Below are 26,565 nucleotides of genomic sequence, written 5' to 3'. Positions count from 1 at the left end.
ACCTCCATCCCCTCCTCACCCTCAAGAAACCTATACTCCTCTGCTCATTTTATGGTTAAGAGTCACTTTTCAATCTGGAAACAATCTGAAAAGCAGATTCCCTCTTTCTGTGGAAACATAGTTGCCAGGCTGTATCCTGTGTAACACTTAAACTTTTCCTCTTCAGTGGGAAGGTATTACCCAAGCACTGAAGATTGACCATCTGTTGAAGAGGATGTGCAAGCTGGTGAAATCTGACAGAAGACAAAGATTTAAATTTTGTAGCAGCTGAAGGTTCAGTTCACTCCCTGTAGAGTGAAACAGCAGCAAGGTGCAAAAACTCTGTCACAGGGCCTGGTGGGAAGGCCTCAGCGGCAGGGTGGGGAAGGGTGGGGAAGGGTGGGAAGGGGAGACACAGGTGTGTGTGTGTGTGTGTGTGTGTGTGTGTTTGGTGGGAGCCATTAGCTAGAACAACTTTAATGGAATAGGAAGTAATAAGACCCCAGGACCCCAGAGTCCTTGCCATGGGTTGGTCTAAAGGGTATAAATCCGGGAAAGAAGCATAGTCCTTGGCAGAGATACACAGCAGATACAGGCAGGAGGCAGCATCATTTGTTGTCTCCTCTGCGCAAATAGAAGGGAGACCCCAAGAAGTAAAATGTCAGAGGCAGGGGGCAGACCCCAGAGAGAAAAACCTAGCATCGCCTAGGTAGAACCTCAAAGCTCTAGGCAGTCCAGCTGGGCACATCAGCAGAGCAACAGTCACGGTGAGGACTAGGCAGTGGGTTTCCCATCAGCTCCTGTTGTGGAGAGCATGTCTTTGGAGGAGGAATAAGAAACAGGCTACAGTACCGTCCTTCCATTTTCTGCCTTTCAAAATTCTACCGATTTGTTTCCAGATCTAGGTCCTATCTCCTTTCTTGGTAAAGCGGCTGTGCCATCCTGAGTGTATTTTGACCTCTCTGAATGTTTATCTCTACTGTTCATTTAAATGAGCTGACTTGATCCAGGGTTGTTGGTGTTTTCTGAATAGGTGTATTTGTCAAATCAACTAGCTTTCAAATTCTGAATCTTCATTCCCCACCTTTCCCCCCCACAAACATACACCCAACTTATAAGTTCTGGGTGAGCATTATTAGGTTGCTGGGATTTAGATCTTAAAATATCTATACATAGAAGAGATGGAGGATGGGAACTTAAATGTTGGGGATGCAGAGGGCCCCAATCTGGGATACCCAATGTCATGGTTGGATTCACATTCATAGGAGCACACTGAATGAGGAGACGAAGCCATGTTTCTATGACCCTCTGGGCAGCCATCCTTGAGAGGCAAGAGTGGGCATCTCTGTTATGGGTATCTTTCAGGGAAGGCTTAACTAAGTCCTTGATGGTAAAGTTCATGACTTATACAATAACTGGTTTGTTGTTCTGTCTTCATCTACTCCTTGTGAGATTGGGGCAGCTCTGGTCCAAAGGCACATCCCCTTACTGGGTGACACTGAAGCACCCTTTTTACATTTTCACGGATTGCAAGTTTTCCCTTCCAATAACATCTTTTTGGAAAGAGGTACTTGCTTAAAGGATGTAAGATTCTTGAGAGCAAGGGCAGTGCCCATCCCCTGCTGCACATGCTTCCCCTGGGGAGCCGTCATGCATGTCTGGGGAAATGTCACCATAGTGCTCTATATACTGATGAAAGTTTTTATACTTTTATTTGTTTATGTAATTTTATTTTTTAAAAAACTTATTGTCATCCCCCTACCCACCATGTTTCCATTTGCTGTTAAAAACTGAATTGAATCTCCTTTGCGGTGTGGGTACTGTGATGGTCTTCCTGTCTGAGAGGAAGGCATACGTCTGGGTCTCACCTTGAATGTCCTTGGGTGAACCATTGATGTGTGGGACTTGCCTCCATCAAAGCATAATCCCTCCTTCCAAGAGCGACATACCTAATCTTTTCAACGATGTTAGCACGTGAGATCTCACGGAGCTGTCTCACGTTGTTGGGCTGGTTCCTTTTGTTGGAAGGTATTTATTGTCTGGCTGTCTTCCTACAGTTCCGTGTGCTGCTTGTATCTTATTACTCATTAGCACCTTCTTTGAGGCTGAGGCAGTGAAGGGTGTAGAGCAAAATTTTGTTCTAAAGTGGAAAATGTTGTGTGTGAGAGATAGAGGGGAGTTTGGAAATCATGATTCATTCCTTTGAGGACTGTTCTGAAGAGCGGGGCAGGCTGGAGAACATCTAGGGAAGGGCTGGGGCAGTTGCTCTAAGGAAATATTAACAGACTGGTACTGTTTAAAATGGAGAATTAATTGCAAGACTCTTAGAGGGAATGCACACTCTAAAAAAGATAGTAACCTGAGTTCCTTGAGAGCAAAGAATATGTTTCACCTAAGTTTGTAGCATTTAACAACTGTGGAAATCCTACAAATATTTATCAAATGGTTGCCATGTGGAATGAGATCTCACTGAACTCTGAACATCCCTGGAAGGAAAAATTAAGACCTTCAGAGAAGAATTGTAGAGAAGTTCATCATCAAAGGCAGAAAGATAAGAGCTTCCAAATGGGCCATATATGGCTTCAAATTCCACTGCAGGTTTCAGAATGCTCTGAAAATGAAGTGCCCCTAGCCCTTGCTTCCATATCTAGGCAAAGGAGGCAGTAATACAAAACTCTCAAAGGTGCTGGGGAGAGAGAGGCTGTAAAGAATCTACGTATAGCACCTAGCAAAGCACCTATCCCATAGTAGGTTTTCAGAAACACAGCAGCTAGTTTGTAGATGATAACTTTTTAACAGTAATGCCATGCGCCTCTTTTCTAGGGATGGGGCTCTTTCAAACGGAGGTTAAATGGTGAATAAAGGATCTGCTAAGGTGGCCTCCGAGAACTCATCCAGTTAAGGGAGCCAGCCCTCTCCTGTGATGAGCATTTGGCATCTTTGTCCACATTCCCCATGATCACTCTATACTCATCCATATCAAGGATAACTGAAAGACCCTTAGATTCTGCAGAGGGACTTCTGGTCTGTATCCCTATTGAGTCTGGGGGCCCTAATACACTGTCACACCTTTCCTTGTGGGAATCAGCCATCCCACTTTCCCCAACACACACACCATCCCCTAGACAAGGAGGACAGTGTTCTCACAAGTCACCACTATAGAATCCCATTGGGTCCAGGGGCAAACAGAAAGGATGCCCATGTCCATTGCAGCATCTGAAAGATTTTATATCCCTATCAGAGAAAAGGAGTGAAGTCACAAAAACAAGTCATTTACATTCATCTACAATCCACGCCACTGAAGGCTAAAAGCCAAAACTTTAAAAAATTACTCAAATAAATAGATGTTGCCACTGCTGTCAGCGTTTCACCAGGCTTGTCCTCACCCATGTAGCCCACGTTATGCTTTGACAAAGAGCTTCCCAAACCATTATCTTATTCGACCCTCAGATTAACTTGGGAGCCAGGGAGGTCATGCATCCTTCGCCCTCCTTTTCATAACAGAAAACAGATTCAGAGAGGTGAAGTGAGTTGTCGGTTGTCAGTGGTCCCACAGTTTCCTAAGCCTGGACCTCCTTCCTGAACCGGGAGATTATGGGCACTGAAGCAGGAATTTACTAACCATCCCTGGACTGAGACAGCAAGTTCTGTGAAGTATGAAGATCTCAGAAGTGGTTTCTTTTTTTTTTTTTCCTTTGTTTTTTTGTAATGCAGTTGAACTGCTTTTCAAGGAAACATTTTGGCCAGTTTAGCTGGATGTTCTGTTTCCTGTGGAGTATGGGGCCAGTTCACGTGGCTCATCAGTATAAAATCTACCTGCAGCGCAGGAGTCTCAGGAGTTGCAGGTTTGATCCCAGGGTTGGGAAGTTCCCCTGGAGGAGGGCATGGCAACCCATTCCAGTATTCTTGCCTGGTCAATCCCATGGACAGAGGAGCCTGGTGCCTATAGTCCATGGGGTCGAAGAGTCGGTCCTGGGTAAAGCCTGCGCGCTCACAAGGGGCCAGTTGGCTCAGTGGCCCCACCCATTGTAACCCTGTCCCTTGGTTTTTCTCAGGCATTCTGCTAATGTCACGTAGAGATTCACCAGCTTACTCAGCCCTTTGTTTCACAGAGAGGAAAACTGAGGTCTAGATGATAGGAATTAGGCAGTGAGTTCATGGCAGGTCTTTAAATGCAGTGTTCTTTGTCCACCTTCATTCAGGGAACAGACATTTCTGCTTCAGATGAGGATGTTTTAGTGTCCAAGACCAGCACTGATGAATAACAGAACTTTTTTTTTTTTTTTTGATGACTGAAATCACCATTGAACACTTGAAATGGGACTAGGGCATGGAGGAAGTAAATTTTAACATTTATATAATTTGTGTGCTAAGGCGCTTCAGTCCTGTCTGACTTTGTGACCCCATGGACTATAGCCCACCAGATTCCTCTGTCCAGGAGATTCTCCAGGTGAGAATACTGGAGTGGGTTGCATGCCCTCCTCCAGGGGATCTTCCCGACCCAGGGATTGAGCCTGTGTCTCCTAGGAGTCCTGCATTGCAAGCAGATCTTTTACTGCTGAGCCCCTGGGAACGCCCTTCACTTAATTTACATGAAGTTAAATTTAAAAAGCTATATGTGTCTAGATTGCTACCATATTGGATAGTATTACTCTTGACGAGTGGTTCTCATCTTGAATGTACACTGGAACCACCCAGGGAACTTCAAAAAATATTGATTGCTAGTTTCTTTGCTTTTAATTAGTTTAGAGTAAGGCCTTGGCAATGGGATTTTTAAGACACCCCCCTCCCCAATCCCAAGCTTCCCTGGTGGCTCAGATGGTAACAAATCCACCTGCAATGCGGGAGACCTGGGTTCAATCCCTGGGTTGGGAAGATCCCCTGGAGAAGGGAAAGGCTACCCACTCCAGTATTCTGGCCTGGAGAATTCCATGGACTATACAGTCAGAGGGGTCACAAAGAGTCAGACATGACTGAGTGACTTTCACTTTCACTTTTCCCCCATTCTTGGTTAATTCTAATATGCAGTCAAGTTCTAGAGACACTAGTCTATATTTTAAGTTCCACGAGGGACAGAAGGCCTCCTGGGCCCTCATGTCAGCATATACATCACTGTAGTCAGGGGCAAGGTATTCAGTGAGAAGTTAACTGTTGTGTCCCCAACTCGTAGGGAACTTAATCCTAGGGAAAAAAGAAAAGAAGTGAAGTCGCTCAGTCGTGACCGACTCTTTGCGACCCCATGGACTGTAGCCCTCCAGGCTTCTCTGTTCGTGGGATTTTCCAGGCAAGAATACTGGAGTGGGTTGCCATTTCCTTCTCCAGGAGATCCTCCCCACCCAGGGATTGAACCTGGGTCTTTCGCATTGTAGGTAGACGCTTTACCGTCTTGAGCCACCGGGGAAGTACTTAGGTAAAAGGAAGACATAATTAAATTGTTTTAAAGGACATTGTGATCCAAAGGAATGGGAAAGGGTTTCTTCTACCTGGTGGAGGGAGAAAATGAAGTAGGTCTCTTTGCAAAAATGACTCTGCTAATGAATTATAAGTAAGGTATATATTTTTTCCAGAAATGCATTTGTAGCAGTAGATGTTTCTGCCAGGCAAGTGAACTCACGTCTGTAATTCACAATAGGATTAACCTGGGATTATAGAAAATCTAATTAAGTGAACCACATTATCTGAGACCCACAAAAGACACTTAAAAGTCCTGCCTGTCTGAGCGTTGGGTATATGCTTCAGAAAATGCTCCGTGCACGTCTGTACAAGGCACTTGACTAGTTTGCTGTATCCCATTACTTTTCTTTTATGCTTAACTTTTTTTCAAAAAAATCCCCTTCCTTTTGATAAATGACATTAATGCACTTGAAAAGAAAGAAGTGGGTTTCAGAGATTGGATTAGTTGGAACCACAATGCAATCATTATGAGGCTATTGTTGGTGTCTGCTTTCTGAGAACAAGGAGGGGGACCCTCTATGGGGTATATAAAGATACAAAAAAAAATAATAATAAAAAGCCATTTAAAAACATGGCAGAGTTTAGTCTACTCTTAGCATGATAGCATAGTTTGAGGAGGTCCATTGGAAAGAGACCTCCAGAACAGCCCACCCACGCTGCGATAAAAAAAAAAAAAATTGTGCCTCTGATAATTGGAAGCAGCTTGAGTCTGTGCTTTCCTCACTCCGGTTTGGTGGCTGATTAAGCTGGACGGATGCACACGGACTGAGGTGGATTGGGGTCACAGGCTGGCCTTCTCAGAATTCTAAAGGCTCTTGGAGGTGCTGATTGGAGGCACTCTCTCTCCTCGCCTTAGTAATTATTTCAGAAAAACCACATCAGGCCCTTGTCAGTTATTAAGGCCACCTTGGGATAATTCCTCCTCTTATTGTTTGTGCTTAAGAAACAGACTTTGTGGACAGTGGCTCTCTGCAGGATGTCACAGTCGAGTGAGAATATGTAGATTGTTTTTCCTCTTCCAGTTCTCCACAGATCATCTTTAAAGAGCTCCCAGGTCCTTATTTCTGACTGACTGTTCCCTTATGGAACCTGGACTGGCTGTTTCCATAGAAATCTTTTGAAAAGGAGGGTTGCTTTTAAGCCAGGTTTTGTGAGGAAAGGGCACGGTAGATGCTATAAAAATTTCCTTTCACTGTTGATACTTGTTCTTCCCCCTGCATTTTCCCTCTGTGCAGCGAGGGCTTTCAGGTTTTGTTCATGTTGTCTCCTATTTTGCAAGTTACTTCTCACTTCTGTATCTCAGTTTCCCATTTGTCTGTGGAATAAGGACTAATAGTGGAAAGTCTACCTAGGGCTTCCCCCAGTTCTGAGATTCTAGGATTGATTAAGGCAACAAGGTGTCCAAACTTGAAACAGAAATGCTGACGTTGACAGTACCTGCTTTCGGAAATACTTGGAAACCGAACTTGGACTTAGCTCGCCGCTTGAGCATCAATCCACTGGCTTTACAAGCTTAATATGTTTAAAACCAAACTCATGCTTGTTATCCCCAAACCAGTCTGTTCTTCTGTTGAGGCCAGGAATAGCACTGCTGTCTTCTCTCTCTCTGCTCAGACTGCAATCTCATCCTTTATCCTCAACCTGTCCAGGTCCCAGAGCCCTTCACACCTGCGTGGTTTCTAGAAAGTCCCCTTTGCCTCCATGTGGGCCTTATTTTCTAGTTCAGAACCATACTACCTCTCACCTGAACTACTGCAGTGACTCCAGGAGTCTCCCTGGACTCACGTAGCAGCGTCAGTGCACTCAGCAGTCCTGTTGTAAGTGTTATTGTGTTTATGTCCTTTAATGGACAGCCTCCTGGAGCCCTTTGTAAGGCTTGTACTGTATGGCATGCTGCTGTATGTATATTACGCGTCACATTCATGCATCCAGGGCTTACAGTCCATATTTATGTCTTCTTGTTCAAGGGACAGAACTCCTAATGTACCCTCTTTATCACTTTCTGTGTGCCAGCCAGTGTCAAGTACTACACAGAGCTCTCTCTGGGAACCATCTCATTTCATTTTAGATCTCCCCTGTTAAGAACTGTCCTCGTGTTTTTCGCATTTTCAGTAAGGCAGTGTGGAAACTCACAGAGGCTGAGTCACACAGCTAGTGAGTAGAAACTCTTGAGCTGTAGTCCTCTAACCCCATCAGACTCCTGAGCCCATGCTCTCAACCATTTTGTTAGAAATGCCATTTCTCACGCTGGTTTATCCTGCATACCTCTGACAGCTCGGGCTCCAGCAATCTCCTGACCAGAGTTTTTAATGATGCCCACTGTCCCTCAGGTGAAGTCTGGATCCCTGATGCTGGGTTTCCAGGCCTGTCACATTATCAGGGCTCTGCATTGCCGGCACCATTCACATTCTATCTGATGTAAGTGGGGCCTCCTGGACTTGTGTGTGGAGCAGTCCTGCCAGCACAGTGGGATCCAGACCTTCTAAACCTTCTAAAGAGATCTTCACCTCTCTCCACCCCAGGAAAGTTGCTCTGTCGCAGCCCAGCACAGACTCACAGGCTCCTGTAGATGTGGAAGACCCTTCATAGGCTGTTACCAGTTTATAGCAGGGGAAACTTAGTCCCAAATGAAAAGTGTCTTTTCTAAGGTTACACAACTGTTCAGTGGCAGAACCTTTCCTACAACAAAACTGTCTTGACTTTTATTCTAGAGCTCTCCCTATTGCTCAGAGGGTAAAGTGTCTCCTGCAACGCGGGAGACCTGGGTTCAATCCCTGGGTCGGAAAGATCCCCGGAGAAGGAAATGGCAACCCGCTCAGGTACTCTTGCCTGGAAAATCCCATGGACAGAGAAGCCTGGTAGGCTACAGTCCACGGGGTCGCAAAAGAGTCGGACACAACTGAACGACTTCACTTTCTCCCTATTGCTCAACATGCCTTGGGAATTCAGAGAGAGAGAAAAAAAAAGGCATTTTGTACATCTGAACAAATGATCTCCATAGCTATGTTACTTCACCCTCTACCAGAGGAAGAACCACCTAACTTTTCCTCTGGATTATTATAGTTTACTAGGTTTGCTGTTTGATGATAAAAAAGCACCCAAGGTGGCTCATGTACAAGGGGCTTAATGTTACCTATGCATGGGGAGGCAGTGCAAAGAACCTCACAGAAATTCCGAAACGGACTATCATTAAGGCTGGGCCCCATGGAGACAGCAGCTGGAGGGCAGTCCTTGATTGCCAAAATCTTCAGAGACCAGGAAGGGCCATGCATTCTGCCATTTACCTGGCTGAGGGACAGAGGCCATGCTTGTTGCTGTTTGGTTTCTCATACCTTGTTCATACCTTGATTTTACCAAAACATTGGCCATCAGATATCACTTTGTTGCTATTCCATCGCCTATATGCCTCTTGACCTTTCTGTTTCAGCTCCCTTCGTTGTTTAGACACTAGGTCGTGTCTGACTCTTTGCAACCCCATGGACTGTAGCTCACCAGGCTCCTCTGTCCATGGGATTTCAGCTCCCTTACTAACTGGCAAATGGTTCTGTTTCCTTTCATTCCAGTTCCCCAGTGAATCTAACTCACCCAGGTTATCATTTTGACCAGGTTTCACAGTTTGAAGCAATCTGTGGTTGGTTTATGGTCTGGTTGTGTCACTGGACTACATGTGGTTCAATCAGCCGTGGCTCAGGGTGAGAGCAGAAATTCCAGATGTGGGAGATTGTTAATATACATATTTGTTAACACTTGGAAGAGGCAGGAGTAGGCAAGTTCCAAAAGGCAGAAGGGATATGTTACAGATTCATCTGCAGAGAGTGGCCACTGATGCCTCTGTGTTCTGATACCCAGTTCTGTCTGCACGTGTCATGGCATACCATCATCTATCTGCTCAGACAACTGTCTCACCATCATTTGAGTCTTCTACAGATCAGAGACGCATTGCAGCTATGTTTCTCCAGAGACCAACTCAGGTGTGACACTGAGAAAAGTTACTGCTGATTGAAGGAACCAACAAATAAAGAAAACTTTATATATAGATTTTTCACAGCTCTGAGACAAAGAGGGATTTACACATAGGCCTTTGATACCACCAATGACATTACATTATGTTGAGGATCTGTTTATCGTTACCATTTTTGCCCTGATCTTCCCTCTGATACTTTCACTCATGCAAAAGAAAAATGGAAAATAAGATCGCTCTCTTTCCACACATTCATATGGGATGTTTATTCATAGCCCAAGATGACACTGGTGACAATGTTATTTCCTGTATGGGTCAATGTATTTCATTCATCTTAATGATTAACATTTAAAAATATTACAGTGAGGAAAAGACGATCTTAAGGATTGAGTAGAGCAAAAATAATAAGGTCTTCACAGCACACATTGCATTTAGTCATCTTATGATTTGGAGATGATTTAATTACTTGAAAAGATAAATAAATAATCAGCGAGGGATTCTGTGTGTTTGAGGTCTGGGGACTTAAGCTGGATTTCTGTGATACTCTGTGGCCTAAGAATATAAAAGCTGATTGTACATACTTAAAATAAATGAAATTCACCTCTAACAAAAATCTTTTCAATGTCAAATACTATATGGAGTTTAGATCATCCTTGGAAATGGATCCTGCCTCTCCATGTGTTGAAGATCTTAGTGTTTGGGAGCCAGGTATTGCCAGAGCATGGGTTTTGCCGTCATATAAATTTGAATTTGAAGTGCAGCCTTGCCAGTGTTTCAGGGTGTACCCTTGAGTAATTTATTTAATTGCCTAGAGCCTTGGTTTCCTTGCAGATAATATCATGGGTGATATTTACATATAGTTGTAGTGGAAATGCAATTAAATGCGGTACACCAAGCCCTGAGTATACTGCCCCGCAGTACAGAAAAAGCAAGTACCTCATCGAGGATAATTCCTGCTCTCATTACCTAATTTTATATCTCCCACAAGTGATGAGCGATTTGGACCCGGGCCTTCCCAACACCAGGCAGGGAGTGATCTTTTCACTTTCAAAGCTGACACTCCTGTGGTTCTCTATCTCTAGAAGCAGAGAATCACATTTACATTGGAGCGGTTTTAAACATTCCACTTGCCCTTATAGAACATCATGGTCATTGATAAGGGGCCCCATTTGCTTCCTATTTTAACATTTGAATTTGGTATTGGAGATAGAGTAACATATGCAATGCCTATTTTTGCATCTCTGCTGTGTATTTTGCACCTAAGCAGAAGTGATTACTACTACAAGCTTATGCTTTGCTCCAAGTGTAGAAATGGGGGAAGAAATGTGATTCAGTGGTTCCTGTACTACTTCCTGTCCCCATTCTCTGTGATTTCCACAGACATGGCATAATTCCTGTGATTTGATTTGAAACTAGAGACCAGCTCAGTGCTGAGTGATGAGATCTGAACTGGGAATAAAATATGCTTGAATTAATTTGCATAATGGAATCCGATTGGTTACAAAGCTGTGTTTGTTGCAGTGGGGACCAGAGCCCCTGAGCTCCTGACAGGAGGACAGAGCACTTGCAGAATAAGGTTTTGAGCTCTGGTGGGCTCAGTAATATTCTTAATGTAATGATAACCTGCCTTTAACTGTAAATTAACTCCCTGGAAATGAAAAGAACAGGTCAGCCGTCTGATCTTTCCAGCTCCGTGGGGGAGGAGAACGCTAAAAACCAAAGCCGCTTGCTTTGTGCTAAGCGCTTTCGTCTTTCTTTCTCTACCCGATAACAATTTCCAGCAGGAGTCCAAATATACTTAAACACCCGTCTATGTCATTTTCTTTTACGGAGACAAAAGCAAGCACAGCGAGAGAGTTTTATGCTCAAGGCGCGGTAGCTCATGACGGGCTATCTGCTCTCAAGATAGAGGGGCGAGCCTTCCACTTAAGAGCTGGTGGTTTTGCAAATCCATTTTCCTGTCGTGTTATTACTTCTGTGACTTTCAACAACATTTATTTTTCCTTCCAAGCAATATGCTTCTATCATAAAGTCCTCCTATATGTTTTAGTAGAACTTTAATGCTTAGACATTTCTGGCATACTGCTAGAAAGTGCTTTAATAGGACTGTTCAAGAACTGCCTTGTGGGGGGGGTCTTTATTAAAACCAATTAGAACATTGATATATTTCCCTAGTTGTTGCCAATGTCAAGATCTTCTTAGGAGGGCTGTCCCCTGTTTTTATGCATGATTCCTGCAAACTCTGTACCACTGCATATATCAACCAGATCTCTAGATTTTAGAAGAATTTCTAAATAATACTAATGATAATCTTTCTGAACACATCTTTTTAACCTATACATTTGAAAATTCTGAAACTGTGTTTAAAAATAAGAAGTCAAAGATTTACTTTTGTGTAGTGGTGCTGTTCAAGGATCTGGTTATACTATTCAAGGACTTGTTATAACCTGTATACTGGTTAACTGGTTATACTGTTAACTGGCCAACTGTTTATATAACCTGGTTATATTGGTATATACTGGTACCATAGAATCAGATAACAGATATAATTACTTCCTATTCATCTTCACTTTGATCACTGCTATAAAATGTTTTATCTTCCTCTTTCTGGTTTGGTTTTAACATTTTAGTTACCATATTACCCCCTACCACCAAAACTTAAATTGTTTTCATCGTGAGACTGTTGTCTTATGATATGTGTATATATGTGGCCTCCTGTCTTCTCTTAGAGAGGCAATATCACGTGCATTGTGGGGGATAACAATGCAGGTCTTGGAACTAACCATCCAGTATTCATATCTCAGCTCCTCCACTTGCTGTCTCTGTAACTATGAGCAACTTACTTCATGTTCATATGCCTCAGACTACCTATCTGTAAAATGGGGATTACAATAATACTGCAGTGTAGAGTTATTATGAACATTTATGACTCAACTCATTGAAAGCACTTGGAAGAATGATAGCCAAACAATGAAAGAGGTGAAAGTGAAAGTGTTAGTCACTCAGCCATGGCTAACTCTTTGTGACCCCATGGACTGTAGCCCTCCAAGCTCCTCTGTCCATGGGATTCTCCAGGCAGGAATGCTGGAGTGGGTTGCCATTCCCTTCCCCAGGGGATCTTCCCAATCCAGGGATCGAATCCAGGTCTCCCACTTTGCAGGCAGATTCTTTACCATCTGTGCCACCAGGGAAGCCCAGGCAAACAATAAGACTGGGCAAATGTTAACTGTTATTACCATTTTCATCATAATCATATTATGAGCATACACCTAGTTCTCCTATTGGTTCACTGCATCTGGGTTTCTATTTCTGTCACAGTGTCCGTATCATTCCCTTACGAACCTCAGAAGCCAACAAGTGGTGACAGCCGGTATTGCTCACTGGTTAAAGACAGACTCCAGAGCCAGCTGTCATGGGCTCAGACTCAGTGCTGTGATTTATCAGAAGCATAACTTTGCATAAATTGCTTAACCTACCCAGATCTTAGTTTCCATCCTTTCAAATAAGAATATTCACAGTCCCCCATTCATAAGTTTGTTATAGAAATTAATAGATGAGTTACTATTTATAAAGATTTTAGAGCAATGGCTAGAAAAAGATTTTGCTCAGTAAATTTTCATTCCAAAATTGAATTAAAAAACAATGTCTTAAAAATTCATCTTAACATACCTGAGATTTACCATTAAAATAACTTTATATAATACACACAGTCATATAAGCACTTCCAAATAATGGTTTCAAGGAACTACTTTTAAAAGCAAGTTGATCTTGCTATTCTTTCCAACAGAAGAAAATAGATAATTTCACCTTTTTAACAAAGGGTGAAATGTATCACCTTTTTAACAAAGGGTGACATTTATCCTTTATTGGTCACATGAAAACTTAAGTCTGTTAGTATCAATCTAGAAATTTTTTATAAAGAAAAAAAAAGTTGTCATCTAGTTTCAACACATTTAGTGTCAGAAATAATTGTGCTTTACAGCAAAATGGCAGCCAGAAGAAAGAGGTGCAGAAATATCAACTTTAATTAAACCCTTTATTTCAAATACTCTTCACAGTATATGCAAGAATAATTTATCACTGTGTGAATGAACACTTAATACTTGGTGTGGTGTGAAATGGGCAGAGATCTTGTTGCACCATATGCTTTTACTTTTCTATTTCTTCCTCTTGAGATTCTATGGAGGCATTATCAAGTTTGTACTTGAAGTATGGGGTTCAAATCATATATTTAGCTTTTACTGGTGTCCTGCTCAGGCACTGGCCACCCAGTTGTGAATAAGATATCATCCCAACCATTAAGAAGCAACCAGTCTAGTAAGGAGATGGTGCTATGAATCAGAAATGCCTCCAAAATCTTTCACCCAAATGAGAATGTGAACCTGGAAACCACCTGTAGAAAATGTCACCCAATGGCTTCCCTTTACAGAGAATGAGGCACAGCTGCCACTCTCGGAGCTGAGGCATGCCCCACCGCGAGCAAAGTGGAAGATGCTTAATCATATCTTTGGCTTTCTGACTTAAATGCAGTCATCTTCCTATGACTTCACATTACCTCACTATAGGATTTAACTCCTCCTGGTCCCTTCCATGCAGTCAGTTTGCTTTACAAGAAGCAGAATTTGATGTAGTATTGATATGCCCAAGTCGCGGGAGAAGCTGTTAAGTGACCACACTGCCTCCTGAATCTTTCTCTCGTTTCTACACAGCCTTTAACATATCCTGGAGTCTGTCTACAACAAATACTGAAGTCCTTATTCCTTGAAAAGGGACTTACATAATACATCACAAAATAGTATTCAGGGCAGTGATGGATACTTGGAATTACTGTACATGTGTGACTTCTCCAGATACCATTTTGCCATATTACATACAAAGCATCAGAAAGGCTTGGGTCAGTGAAATGAAAGAGCCTCAGAAGAAAAGGAGTTGTTCACCAGCAAAGTAGAATTCCACCAGTTCCCTTATTTCTGAGACTTCTAAGGACAGATGGCTCTGGTATCTCCATGTAACTCTTATTCCTCAATTCCTCTCTTAGAGAAAGCACTTCACCCCTGTCTTCAGGGCATCTCCACCTGCAGATCAGAGCACTTCCTTCTGCTGAGTGAGGCCCACAGACTTGGACTGTGGAGCTCTGGAAAGAGAGGAGGAGACCCAGTGTGTGCCCAGTTCTCTCTCTGTCTTTAGCCCCACATGTGTGCACCAGTTCTCGTCATCCCCGTTGTTCAGATTAGACCTTGAAGCCTCAGAGTGCCTGGCCAATGTGCGCAAGGCCACCCAGACTGAAGTATACAATAATATTTCAGTTCAGGTCAACCCAACCTCGAAATCTAGATATATTCCACTCTGCCAAGATGCATACTGTCTCCTTTCTGTTCACCTCTCTCCCCATCCAACCACTTTGTCCAAATCAGATAGCAAAGAATTAGGTGATGGTTTTTATTCATACAACATTCAAGAATCTTACCAGTTTCACTGGTACAGCTACTATGGAGAACAGTATGGAAGTTCCTTAAAAAACAAAAAATAAGACTACCTGCAATCCTATTCCTGGGCCTATATCTGGAGAAAACCATCACTGAAAAGATACCTGCACCCCAGTGTTCATTGTAGCACTATTTACAATACCCAAGACTTGGAAGCAACCTAAAGAAACGTCCAGAGACAGAGAAATAAAGAAGATGTGGCATATAAATGGAATGCTACTTGGCCATTAAAAAGAATAAAATAAAGCCCTTTGCCGCAACATGGTTGGGCCTAGAGATTATCATACCAAGTGAAGTAAAGCAGACAGAGAAAGACAGACCTCATGATACTGCTTATATGTGGAATCTAAAATAAATGATACAAATGAACTTACTTACTGTACAGAAATACACCCACTGGAACAGAAAACAAATTTATAGTTTCTTCCCCTTATAGGGGAAATCGAGTTCCCTTAAAGGAGAAATGGAGTGAGGGAGATAAATTAGGAGTTTGGGATTAACATAGGCACACTACTATATATAAAATAGATAAACTAACAAGGACCTACTGTATAGCACAGGGAACTATATTCAGTTTTATAATAGCTTATAAGGGAAAATAATATGAAAAAGAACATTAATATGTGCACACACAGCTACATATAACTGAATTGCTTTGTGATACACCTGAAATGGACACAATTGTAAATCAACTATACCTCTCAATTAAAAAAAAAAAGAAGAAGCTCACCAATTTCATTTAGACCCATGGGGGTTGAAATAGAGTTGCAGCCTCCATGCCCAGCAACTTTCTGAGAGCCCCTCAGGTTACAGGTAAGGGTGGTAGTGAGGACTGTCTGGTTCTGGGAACTCAGGCTCCAACTTGTGTCTGAGAGGTGTTGCAAGAGGAGATGATGATTGTTCAAAAGAAGGTGTGGGATTCTAAGACAGGAGAATGAGGACTGGAAGTTCCTTGGGGAAGAATAAGTTTCTGGCACCAGAAAGACAGTCCCATAAAGAAGCCAAGAAACCTGAGGCAGGAGTTAAAGATCAGAGAGAAGAACCTGAGTGCTGGAGAGAGGACTAGAGTGACTATAGGGGAGAAACCACAGAGGCATGGAAACGTGTTAGTGGCTCATCCTTACTGTCGATGAGCAGCGGAGTTATGGCCGAGTGCCAAGAACATGACCTTTGGACCAGTTGGTGGGGAATGCTGTTTTATTTTGTTTTTCCTTGTTGAAGGGAGCCTACAGAGTATGCTTAGAAAGACTGTCAGGTTAAGGTAGGATTTTCATCTTCTTGGGTGGACATGTGACCAGACAAAAGCAAATTGTGCTTATTGAATTGACACTATATTGACCCAACAATGCAAATTTGACCCATTATTTCAATGACAAATGTTTTAGTGGCCATCACTGACCATCTCAGGGTCTACCTTGACCTCTCATATCTTAGGAGTCATTGCTGGCTTCCTCCTTCTGTAATACCATCCAGTAAATTGAACAGTCTTGGGAAGTGCTGTGCTTGTGAACAGGTCTGTGCTTTGGGGCACGCCGTTCTTTCTACCTGGACATCCGATCCATCCCACTCTTATCACAGTAACTCATCTGACAGTCGAGCCCTTCCATCCCATCCTTCTGGAAGTCTTCCTTAACAGTCCCCACTCTCTGTCATCTCCATTCTCAATCCCCATCAACTTTGTGTTCCTCTGTGGAATGCCCATAGTGCCCTAGGCCTCCCTACTACAAAAACACAGCCAAGAACGATCATTATCATTAATATAATGAAAAGAAAGAAAGTGAAGTCGCTCAGTCATGTCTGAGACTCTGTGACCCCATGGACTGTCAGCCCACCAGGCTCCTCCGTCCATGGGATTTTCCAGGCAAGAATACTAGAGTGGGTTGCCATTTCCTTCTGCAGGGGATCTTCCCAACCCAGGGTTTGAACCCGGGGCTCCCACATTGTAGGCAGACGCTTTACCATCTGAGCCACCAGGGGAAGTCCCACGATCATTAATATAATAATAACAGATAAATATGAAGTGCTGACCACATAGGAGGTCTGGGCTAAGAGACTTAGGGCTATGACTCAGATCTGTACCTTTTACTGAGTAGGATTCCCCGGCCCATTTCATAAATGAGCACACTGGGCTCAGTGTTGGCTTACCCTAAACCCAGAGCTAAGTAACTGGTAAAACTGACTCTCAGACTTGGGCAGCTGGACTCCACAGCACACACGTTTTATCCTCATATAGACTTTGAGGGGTTTCTTCCTGTACCTTTATCTTATTCTGCGTGGTGAACTGGCTAGAGCCTGGAGACTATTTCTCACTGGCATCTGCCTCCTCAGTACCCAGCGCAAAGCCCTCACGGCGTCCAGCGTGGGTCAGTGTTTACAGAATAGAATGGAAGTGGGGATGGAACCTGTGACTAATCTGACCTTTCCTGCTCCCTGCAGAGGCCGACCGGGGACGTGGGCAGCCCTGACGTGATGTGCTCGGCGAGGAGAGACCTTCCAGCCCGAGTGAGGTCTGTGTGACGCGTCTGGGGAGGCCGCCATCCGCCAGGCAGCCGCACGGTCGGCGGACGGGGTGACAGCCACATTCTCCTGTGCCTACCACGTAACCAAAAATGAAGGAGAACTACTGTTTACAAGCCGCCCTGGTGTGCCTGGGCATGCTGTGCCACAGCCAGGCCTTCGCCACGGACCGGAGGAGCCACCTGCGACCCTCGTTCCATGGGCACCACGAGAAGGGCAAGGAGGGCCAGGTGCTGCAGCGCTCCAAGAGGGGTTGGGTCTGGAACCAGTTCTTCGTGATAGAGGAATACACGGGACCCGACCCTGTGCTCGTGGGCAGGGTAAGGCTGCTCTAACTGCATGCTCACTTCTCACTCCCCACCCTCTCCGGACAGGGGTCCTGGCAAAACAAAAATCTAGGAGGGAAGGTAGCAGTGGTCTGATCATCACTAAAAGCCACCACATCCTATTCATTCATCCTTCCAGCTTTTTTTTTTTTTTTTTAATTCCTAGGCATCCATGTTAAGAACACTTCTGTTTCCACTTGATATTATACCCTAAAAACTATATTTTTAATGGCTACCCAGTAGTCTCTTGAATAGAAATGATGATTATTTATTTAACCATTCTCCAACTGGGGGCATTTCCCCCACGACGTCCAAACCCCAGCGAGGATGCCTTCCTTTGTGTTCTTATAATGCTCTGTACTATTTTCCTCATGGCTTTTTCCCTGTAGTACACAGGTCTGTGTATCCCTCCGTCTCCCTCACTGGACCCTGAGCCACTTCCATCAGGAACTGGTTCAGTTTTGTATCCCCAGGTTCTGACACCAAAGCCCACTTCTGGGGACACCTCTGTGAATATTTGACAAGATGAATGGATGCGTCATGGGAATGGGTGGGATTCTATCCAGTTGGGCTCAGGGATGGAAAAACCCATTTCAGAAGGCTTGAGAGTCCTAGTACTACTGAGAAATCCTGCATTCTCTGAGTATCCCCTCCAAAAGTGCAAGGGCAGAAAGAGTCCAAAATATGTTTGAGGGCGTGTTCCCTGGTGATCTAGGGGTTAGGATTTGGCACCTTCCCTGAGGAGCCCCTGATGGGGGATTTGGTTCAGTCCCTAATAGGGGACCTGAGATCCTGCAAGCCGTGCAGCCAAATTTCAAAACCCAAAATAAAAACAAACAAAATAACAAAATATGTTTGAAAAACTGACTGCCAGCTATCACTTGTGGTAAAACATACAGCCATCTTTCAGATACATAACACATAAGAGCAGAAAGCCTGCTATGTGAAGGTAAGAGGGAGGCAAATGGTAAACTGCAGTAGAATAGTCCCTGGCCCCAAAGAGTTCAGGGGCTAGTGGAAAAAGAGACACTTATCTAAGCAATTAAAAAAAAAAAAAACTAAGATAAGGAGTAGAATAATAAAGAAATTCACTAAAAGTGATTATGAACTTACGTGGCAAAGTTTAGGAAGCATGAAGGGAAGCTTCATGGAGACGATAGTAATAACTTGTGACCTGAAAGATGAGCAGGAGTTATCTAGTGAAAGGGGAGAGGGACAAGAGCAGATTTGTGGGGTTCTCATTTCTGAGCCTCATAGATTCCAACGAAGTTATCTTAGTTGCTGCTTAACATGGAACTACCATTCCATATTTATGGAATTGACATCTTTGGAAGAGGTTCATATTAGTGTCCTGATAATATTGTTAAGGGTTGGAAAAGGGTCTTTCTGAAGAGATGTACCAGAGCAGTTTCATCATTTGTATCCAAAATGGAAAGATCACACCCAACGTAGAAGTACCCTTGAGAAATGGAGCACAGGGAAATGATTGGCACATAGAATTCCTTCCATCAAGGAGATAGTCTCTATGCCCAGAGAGGAAGAAGAGACTTGAGCCACAGCAGGAGCTGTGTGGCTTGAACCATGTGGAGAGTGTCTGTGAATTGTTCTGAGAAAATAGAACTTTGGCCACAGGGACTTTCTCCATAGGGAGCAGGGTGTGTGTTAGGGTGGGGAGGGCAAAAGACACAGGACCTAGAGGGCATCTCTATGGAGCAAGCAGGTGTTGTATCTACTAAAAGTCAGCGTCAGATACAAGAGGAGGGGAAAATCTAGGCACGTGAGAATGAAACAGATGTCAGATTGGATGGGGAAAGAAAGAAAAAGAAAGAAAGTGGTTAGAGCCTATGGAACTTCCCTTTGAGATAATGCTGATCTCTAGTTCTCCATGAATAGGAGGATTAGACTAGATGACTTGTTCCCTAAAAACCTTGATTTGGTGTCATTTGAAATTGAGTGATTTAGGATGTTCTGATGGAGAAGGCCATGGCACCCCACTCCAGTACTCTTGCCTGGAAAATCCCATGGATGGAGGAGCCTGGTAGGCTGCAGTCCATGGGATCGCGAAGAGTCGGACACGACTGAGCAACTTCCCTTTCACTTTTCACTTTCATGCATTGGAGAAGGAAATGGCAACCCACTCCAGTGTTCTTGCCTGGAGAATCCCAGGGACCGGGGAGCCTGGTGGGCTGCCGTCTATGGGGTCGCACAGAGTCGGACATGACTGAAGCGACTTAGCAGCAGCAGCAGCAGGATGTTCTGAAAATGTGGAATTTGGCAAACTATGGACTTTTAGATCTGCAGGGAGCAGAGTCTGCATCATGCTATGCTCTGCTGAGGGGATGGCCTCAGTCTTGGGAGTTAGGAATTGGCTGTGTCTGCCTCAGCAACTGATCCCTTGATAGAACTGAATGGGTTTCCAAACTGCTTTTTGTGTCCAAACTAATAAATGTCATTGTTAGTTGTGTGGTTAGTTGTTGTTGGAGAGGGCAAAAGGGAATTTATATCCAACTTTGAACTCTGAAAACAAGATAAAAAATATAAATGAGCACTATATTTAAATGTTTCAGTTACTTGCTTGATCATGAAATTTAATTCCCAAGAGTCTTCCCAAATTCATATGTAATATATAAAGGTCCCTAGAAACATTCCTTGTCTAGACTCCCATTAAAGGAAGTGTTGCATTGACTTCCTTGTTCCATATTCCACAGTCATGGCTGAGCTCCTGACTTTTGCCAAGTCTGAGGCAGAGAAAACAAACAAATATAAACAATTATGGGGGGTTAGGAGGACAGCCAGAAGACTGTCTGCCTCTACTGTGGAAACTTGTATGAAGATTGGGGCAATTTGAGTCATCCTTTGGAGCTTCTGTATATTCAGATAACTTTGTATGTTATAAACTGCATTATTCATAAGAAGTGTTTAGCCATAATTTCATGACAACACATAGCTTGTCATGAATAACAAGTTCTGAAGGAAAGTATTTTTTCCCCCTAATAAGCACTATAGACTAAAATCAAAATGTAATTTGTACCTACAGGTATCCCTCTGTGCTGAAATAATTGGTGTTTCACTGAGGCAATGCAAATCCATTAGATATTTTGGGGAAAATTGAAACAATGCAAAAAAATTTAAAAAGCAATGTATTCTATCCTGCTTTGTGATTCTGGGCAAGCTTTCTAGGTCTTGGTTTCATGATAATAATAATAATTAAAATCACATTAATAATAATATTAAAACGGCACTATAATAAACATTAAGATAATAATTTTAAGTAATAAGTATTATTATCATTATTACTTCCCTGAGAATAAAGCTTTTTAGTTTACACTAGGTTTTCTTAGGTAGTAGGTAGAACCAAGGGCTTTTTATCCACCTGCCTATTCTTGAAGCCTATGAGAACAGTGAAAGTAATGCTTATCTTTTCCCATAAAGGGTAAAATGAGGGCAGAAGAACTCAGATTAAGATGATAGCTGCAGAAATTTAGGTTGGACAACAAAGTACACTAAAGACTTTATTGCTATGGGAAAATTGGATGTGGTCTTTAGGGGAGTTCCATGTTACAAAACACAGCAGAGTAAGGCAGAAGGCACAAGTAGGTGGTCAGGTGACCTGGATGACTTCCTGGCCCTGCCAAGTGTGGATTTAGGTGAGTTCCATCATTTTGCTGGGCTTTGTCAAAGGAGGGGAAAATCTCAAGGAACTAGTCTTTCTTTAGTCTAAGAAGCTGCATGTCTATCCGCCCTCTCCACGCACTCCGTGCTTATGAGGAGAATGGGGGAGGTCCTCCAGCCAGAGTCCATCCCCAGAGCCTCATACTTTCTGTGCCACACAGCAGGTCATCCAGAAATCCTGATCAGTGAATTGTTTGCGGTAACAAAAGCCTGGTGTCCGTTGGAACCTTAGTGTCCTTTGGAAGAAGACTGAAATAATGACCTCTATACAATGGATGAGATCAATACATATATACCAGTTTGGAAGGGTCCTCTGAATTTACTGTGGTAGGAAAACAGAGTTGAGAGTGGTGTGTGCACTGTGCACTTTATTGTGTAAAAATAAACCGGAGCACATGTATTTGTATAGATAGTCTGGCATATGCATAGAATATGTCTTAGAGGACTCATGAGACACTGATAACAAGAGCTGTCTTTTACAGGGAAAATGAAGGCGTGGCAATCAGAACTTACAAGATTTACTTCTTGCTCAAATGTGTGTCTTTTACTTTCTATAATATGCATGTATTTCATTCAAAATAGCTCTACTAATGTGTATTATATGTGTTTCATATGTGTGCATATGTAATAGGAAAGGGAGACGGAAAGCATGAATCTTAAAATTCAAATCTTCTGGACTCTGGCTTCACTGCTCCCCATATGTGCCCTTAGCCAAGACATCTTCTCTAAGATTACATTTCTTCATATGTAAATGGGTTGAGAATGTCTCCCTCTCAGTGTGTGTGTATGTCTGCGTGTAAACAGTGTATTCTAGCAAACAGCATGTGAGTGTGTCTCTACCTCCCCAGAGCATCCGTCATGGAATTACAAGTCTCCATTTCTCTTTTCCTAGCTTCATTCCGATATTGACTCTGGTGATGGGAACATTAAATACATTCTCTCAGGTGAAGGAGCCGGAACCATTTTTGTGATTGATGACAAATCAGGGAACATTCATGCCACCAAGACATTGGACCGAGAGGAGAGAGCCCAGTACACGCTGATGGCTCAGGCGGTGGACAGGGACACCAACCGGCCCCTGGAGCCACCGTCGGAATTCATTGTCAAGGTCCAGGACATTAATGACAACCCTCCTGAGTTCTTACACGAGACCTATCACGCCAACGTGCCCGAGAGATCCAACGTGGGTACGTAAGGGGGGGGGACGGACCTGCTCCGCCTGCAGGCGTGCTGTCTCTGCGGGTGGGTGGGCTGCTGCCCATTCTCCCAAGTCGGGATGTAGGACTTATGCTGTAGCTTCTATGTTCAAAACAACAAACAAAAAACATTTCATGTATATAGTTGAAGTTTCAAATATTTCAAATTGCCCTGACGTTTTAAACTGTAACCTTACAAAAGATGAGGAGGCATAGAAGAATAGGAAAAATGTGATGGAACTCAGGCCATCCTGGCCCTGGTGCTTGTTAACCTTTTGACTTGGAATCAGTTCCATCTGTTCTCTTAGCCTGAGTTTCTCCTCTGTAAAATGGGACTAAAAGTTTCGACTCATGTAGGATTATAAATAATATACATCTGGTCACTAGCGCATGTTGGTGTTCAGTAAGTAATAGCGGCAGAGTTTGTCGCATGTCAGCACAGTGCTCATTAATGATTTACATGCCCTGTTGCATTTAATCTTTTCAGTGACTCATCTTTGCAATGAGGTAGGTCCTATTTGACATATTTTGTAAATGGGAAACCAAAGCTAGAAACAAGTTAATTATAATTTATTCAAGGTCATCTGAGCTATTAAGTGGATCCAGGATATACACCTCACCATGACACTGTGCCACCATCTGTTAGAATAATTCAGAAGCAGCTATGTCTCTCATCATGCATACAGACACCTAACATTGTTAGTGGACAATTCTCCTGGCAATAATGCTTGTTTGACTTTATAGAATGCAGGTTGTTGTGCTTGCTTTTTAGAAGCATGCCTCATATTAAGAAGGGTTTGCTTTTCAGACAGTGACCAGGGCTGTTCTGATCAGGGAGTAAGTATGGTTATGAAATCAGAGATTTAAAGTTCTGATGAGCTTAAGGATCATCAGGGCCTAACTGCCCGTTTTACAGATGAGAAAACCAAGCACTGAGACTGAGAATCAATTTGCCCAAGAAAGTTAGGTACAGAAGTGACTCTAAAACCCTACCCCTCGGGACTTCCCTGGTGGTCCAGTGGTTAAGAATCTGCCTTGCAATGCAGGGGATGTGGGTTCAATCACTGGTCAGGGAACTCATATCCCACATGCCTTGGAGCAACTAAACCTATGAGCCGCAACCAGAGAGTCTGCACACCGCAACGACAGGTCCTGCATGAAGCACCTAAGACTGGGGGCGGCCAAATAAAGATTTAAAAAACTACTCCTTCCACTTGGCATATAGAGCTTGTGGTGCAAAAAAAAAAAAGCCCTCTTCTCCTCCAACTAACGTGAAACCCTTCTCATACTTTATAAAAACTCACCTGGGCCTATTCTGTCTTGTCTTTGCCTTGCCCAATTCTTTAGTTTCTCAGTAGTCACCTGGGGACTTTTAATGAGAAGCAGCAGACATCAAAGAAATCATTAAATGAGGACAACAGTGTCAGCAGCTGAGCCAGGGGGAGAAGGCCAGTCATCAAAAAGGATGCTCCAGGGGAATTTTCATTGACCCCATGTCTTGGGGCAGCTTAGTGCTTAAGGATTAATATGAGACTTTGCATCGTGGCCTATGAGAGTTGTCTGCTGTCAGATAGTACTGGATTGGAATCATGGCTGTACCTCTGACCAACCAGGTCAACCCAGACAACAGCTTACATCTTTCTCAGTTTTCATTTTGTCATCTATAACATGAGGATAATGTAAACTCTGATGAGGGTTAAATAAACATAGATGTAAAATACAAAGAGTTTTAATGAACTTAGTGGATTTCTTGAAGCAAATTAAGCATAAAAAATAATACTTTCACAAGCTCTACCATGAAAATAGAAAATAGAGCTTATTAATGCCATTACAAATGTCCATGATTTAGAATAGTACCTAGTTTTGTGGGATGAATCCTCCCCCAAAAGTTGTTTGTATGAAAAAATGAATTACAGAATTTTTTTAAAAAGTAAAATTTGTTCTTACACTGTGTGAAAATCACCAGCAAACTTGTAGATCAGAGGGCTGACGGGCTGTATAAATGGGCTGCCTTGCCTCTCACATGGAACCTGGCTCCTTGGTTGAAACTGTCACGGAAAGAACTTGGGCTTGGTTGTTTGCTGGGTAGAGGTTAGAATCCTGACTCTGACAGTGGCCCACTTTGCAAAACAGCCTGCAGAACTTCCTACCTGTCACACTCAGTACCTCACAAGCGCAATGAACGAAAGCACCTAGCAGAGGGGCGGAATACTTGGAACATGCCCCAAACAGTGCTTGGCACAGAGGGATTCTATAATTACCAGCTCTCTCCCTTGACCGTCTCCCCTGCCCCATTCTGAACCGTAAAGGAATAAAGGGTTTTCCTACGAAAAACAGAATCCCCGCTTCTTTCAATTCCCTGGTTTCTTTCCACTGTGGCTCACAATTGCTGGCCTTAGATCTCACCAGATGTCTACTGGTGATTTCTGTTGTGTGACTACTAGACCCATTGCAGGTGGGAAGATGCAATTTTCATGCCAGTAGGGAACAACATTCTGTACAATATTTATGGCCATAAATTAATTAAAATGTAGTATTAGCAGCCATTTTATTACATGCAAAGCAACAATAAAATGATGTATTTATTGCTCTGCTACAGATGGAAGACTGCACTCTGTCCTTTCATGAAAAGCAATTCATCATTAATTATCCTTTATTATACTCTTTGGGAAGATTTTTATTTAATTATTTCATATACTGAACATTCCAGTTGCATGGGCCTTAGAATGTTTTTGCAATAATGTTCACATTATTATTTTAACTACTAAGCATAGCAGGATGCACTATGAATATAGAAAGTTCATTTTTAAACTATGGGGATTAAAAAGGGAGGGGGGAGGAAGGGAAATTACTTTTGCATCTCAGTCTGGAAAATCAAAGCATATTGGGGCTCTCGTTAGTTTTTAATCTTAAGACAAAATTTGCAAACTAGCATATAATTTGAAAAGCGGAGGGATTGTCTCTAATGAATATTTCACTTTTAAGGAACGTCAGTGATCCAGGTGACAGCTTCAGACGCAGATGACCCCACCTATGGAAACAGTGCCAAGTTAGTGTACAGCATCCTGGAAGGACAACCCTACTTTTCAGTAGAAGCACAGACAGGTACCATGGAATGGCGTTGTGATTTGTGACACATTGTAAATAAGGAGTCCAGGCCTGCTGGCTGAAACCTTTTTGAGTCTCAGTTTTCTAAAATATAAAATGGGCCACCTAACAAGACTATTGTGCAGTGTAGACACTGTGCATTGCCTGGCCTGTAGTTAGCATTCAATGAACTATGCTTATGACTGCTTTTATTTGTATTGCAGCATGTCACATACTGCACATGGCCTGGCCTGTAGTTAGCACCCAATGAATTATACTTGTGACTGCTTTTGTTTGTATTGCGCCATGTCACAGCAATAAATATAATCCTAGACTGCAACTTTCCTCTTGATATCAGTTCTTAAAACTCAACTTCAACTTAAAAATGTATCTTCAAATATGTTTTATCATAAAATTCAACTGTGGATCCAAATTAAGAGACCATAGGACTTGAGGACTTTTAAAAACTGGCAGCTCTCAAAGCTTGAAGACCTCTGTGCAGGGTTGGGGGTGGTGGGGGTGGGAACTGATGAGGCTCAGGTATGTCTGGGAGGTGGCACATCCCCACCTCCTCTGCTGAGCTTCGAGGTTCCCAACAGGCATTAACATCCAAAAAGGAGGTTCTGCAAATCCTTACAGAAAACAAATAGCAAACAAAAAGAGTGAACGAATATGCCAGCCAAAACCTACACTAAATATTTCACTCCATGTGTACCAAATTTGATTCTAGGATCGTTTTATTAGAATAAACACTAAAATCCTATGAAACTGTCAGTCCACAGTATTATACCTCAAACTCCCTTCTTTTTTCCACAGTATACCCCCATATGTTTGCAAAATATTTACAAAAAATCCACTTATATTAATACAGTTGAAATTTATCAAAT

The 26,565-nt window shown here is 42.9% G+C and overlaps 1 protein-coding gene across 2 annotated transcripts in view; it reads left to right on the top strand.

The window, feature by feature from the left end:
* CDH11 (cadherin 11) overlaps positions 1-26,565 on the top strand; it is a 154,156-nt gene that overhangs the window by 85,507 nt on the left and 42,084 nt on the right. For both annotated transcript variants that reach the window (XM_070770690.1, XM_070770691.1), the window contains exons 3-5: positions 17,317-17,717; positions 22,288-22,582; positions 25,577-25,696. In XM_070770690.1, coding sequence (XP_070626791.1) covers positions 17,490-17,717; positions 22,288-22,582; positions 25,577-25,696 — 643 coding nt within the window. In that variant the 5' untranslated portion in view covers positions 17,317-17,489. The remainder of the gene's footprint in view (positions 1-17,316; positions 17,718-22,287; positions 22,583-25,576; positions 25,697-26,565) is intronic.

This window comes from Bos indicus, chromosome 18 (assembly GCF_029378745.1).
Source record: "Bos indicus isolate NIAB-ARS_2022 breed Sahiwal x Tharparkar chromosome 18, NIAB-ARS_B.indTharparkar_mat_pri_1.0, whole genome shotgun sequence".
NCBI lineage: Eukaryota > Metazoa > Chordata > Mammalia > Artiodactyla > Bovidae > Bos > Bos indicus.
This window is presented reverse-complemented; position numbering and strand designations above follow the sequence as displayed.